The 1652-nt window shown below is 41.3% G+C and overlaps 1 protein-coding gene across 1 annotated transcript in view; it reads left to right on the top strand.

Moving 5' to 3' along the window:
- The window catches only part of LOC107833473 (uncharacterized), a 3231-nt gene extending 1931 nt beyond the window's left edge, over positions 1-1300 (top strand). Inside the window, exons 2-4 of the mRNA XM_016662891.1 lie at positions 27-294; positions 503-546; positions 885-1300. Of these exons, the coding sequence (XP_016518377.1) occupies positions 36-294; positions 503-546; positions 885-1256 (675 nt within the window). The 5' untranslated portion in view covers positions 27-35 and the 3' untranslated portion in view covers positions 1257-1300. The remainder of the gene's footprint in view (positions 1-26; positions 295-502; positions 547-884) is intronic.
- Positions 1301-1652: the final 352 nt, after the last annotated feature.

The following is a 1652-nucleotide window of genomic DNA, read 5'->3' as shown; positions in this document are numbered from 1 at the left end:
TGAAGTTTTTGTGTTTTATTGTCCAGGTTGGAACGATGGAGACGATCGAGCTTCTGGTTGAAACCCTGCAGCAGCTGAGCCTGGAAGACTTTGCAGAGTTCAGGACTTTGGCTGAAGCAGAGCCGAGCTTGGTGACCTCCAGCAGCCTGGAAGCAGCAAACGTTCGGGATGTTGTTGATCTGATGGTGAAGAGCAGCAGTGGAGAATGTGTGGAGGCCGTCAGAACCGTTCTGATGAAGATGGACCGCTTGGATCTGGTGCAGAGATTGTCAGCTACTGACTCAGGAGGAAAAGGTGAAGCAGAGCAGAGAGAAATGTTTCCTCCTGAATCTGTTTCAGGAAACCTTGTTAGGAAATGTAACTTATTCTGATCAGTGAAAGTTGCCTTGATAAATGAAAACATGTTGGAAAAGTTTTGCTGTTGTGAAACTTTGTGATTAAAATTTTACAGTCCAGATGATGAAACTTCTGCTAATCAGAATGTTTCTATTTTTCTTGTCAGATGAACTTTCTGTTGATGAAGAACCATCTTTACTGGACCAGAGGGTAAGTAAGGCTGCAGGATGTGACTGCAGCTGATACTCAGATGATGTGAAATTATCTTAGACACAAATTTATTAAACATTCAAATAAATGATATGTAAAACTCCAGGTTCATGGTTCAGGTTTGGTTGCATTAGATGTTGAGGGAAATTTTGTTTTCTTAGAAAAGTTCAAAGAAACCAAATACAATCCAGATAAATGGTCCTTAGCAATATGCAACATTAAATAGAAAACTGTCCCTTATATAATCAGGATTTACATCATGCACTTTTCATCCATGTTTGTCTAGAAACACATAGGTAAATATTGTTTTCATGTTTTTTTTTCTCTGACTCTCACAGATAGTGAGGCTGAGCAGTGATATTAACCTGATGTTGGAAACACTGGAGGATCTGAATGACAAAGAGTTCAGGGACTTTAAAAGACACATGAGTCCCTTCAGCAACTTCAGGTCCCCCTTCAGTCATCAGGAGATCCAGCTGGACTTGGCAGACCGGCAGAGTACAGTGATTTTCATTGTTGAGGCTTCTGGAAAAGAGTCTATAAAGGTGACCAGTGATGTTTTAGAGAACATCAGGAGGAAGGATTTGGTCCAGAAGCTAAGCAGCAGCTCAGCCTCCAGAGGTAAGCTGATAAAACCTGGAGATATAGAAATCAGTCTCACACGGTTCTTAACATGTTTCATATCCTCATTTTGTGCTTTAACAAAGTGAGATCAGCAGTGTGATCACAGTTAAGAAGGTGAGTTAATGAATGAACCAGAATCTTGGGCTTCATCAGGTCAGACAGCAGAGTGAGTGACAGCTGCTGCTGCCAGGGGCGCTGCAAGGGAATCTTGGGCCCCCTGACAAAAAATTTAATTGGGCCCCCTCACGCAGCTACTGTTGCAATTTCTTGAGTCTATCTGACCCATCAAAAGCGTCACAATTTCAAAGGCTTGCAAGTGCCTTGCTTCTTTGGTCCAATACTGATAACTAGTACAATATTTACTGCTCATGAATGTAACATGCAAGAGTAAAATTCAGTCTGCATCTAGTCTGCAAGTTGGTTGCTTAAACGTTTTCTATTAGTTTTAGATACTGAATGTCTCTCCATGAGCAACAGTCATA

This window comes from Poecilia formosa, unplaced genomic scaffold (assembly GCF_000485575.1).
Source record: "Poecilia formosa unplaced genomic scaffold, Poecilia_formosa-5.1.2 Scaffold394, whole genome shotgun sequence".
NCBI lineage: Eukaryota > Metazoa > Chordata > Actinopteri > Cyprinodontiformes > Poeciliidae > Poecilia > Poecilia formosa.
Note: the sequence above shows the minus strand (reverse complement) of the source record. Positions and strands in the feature narration are given on the sequence as shown.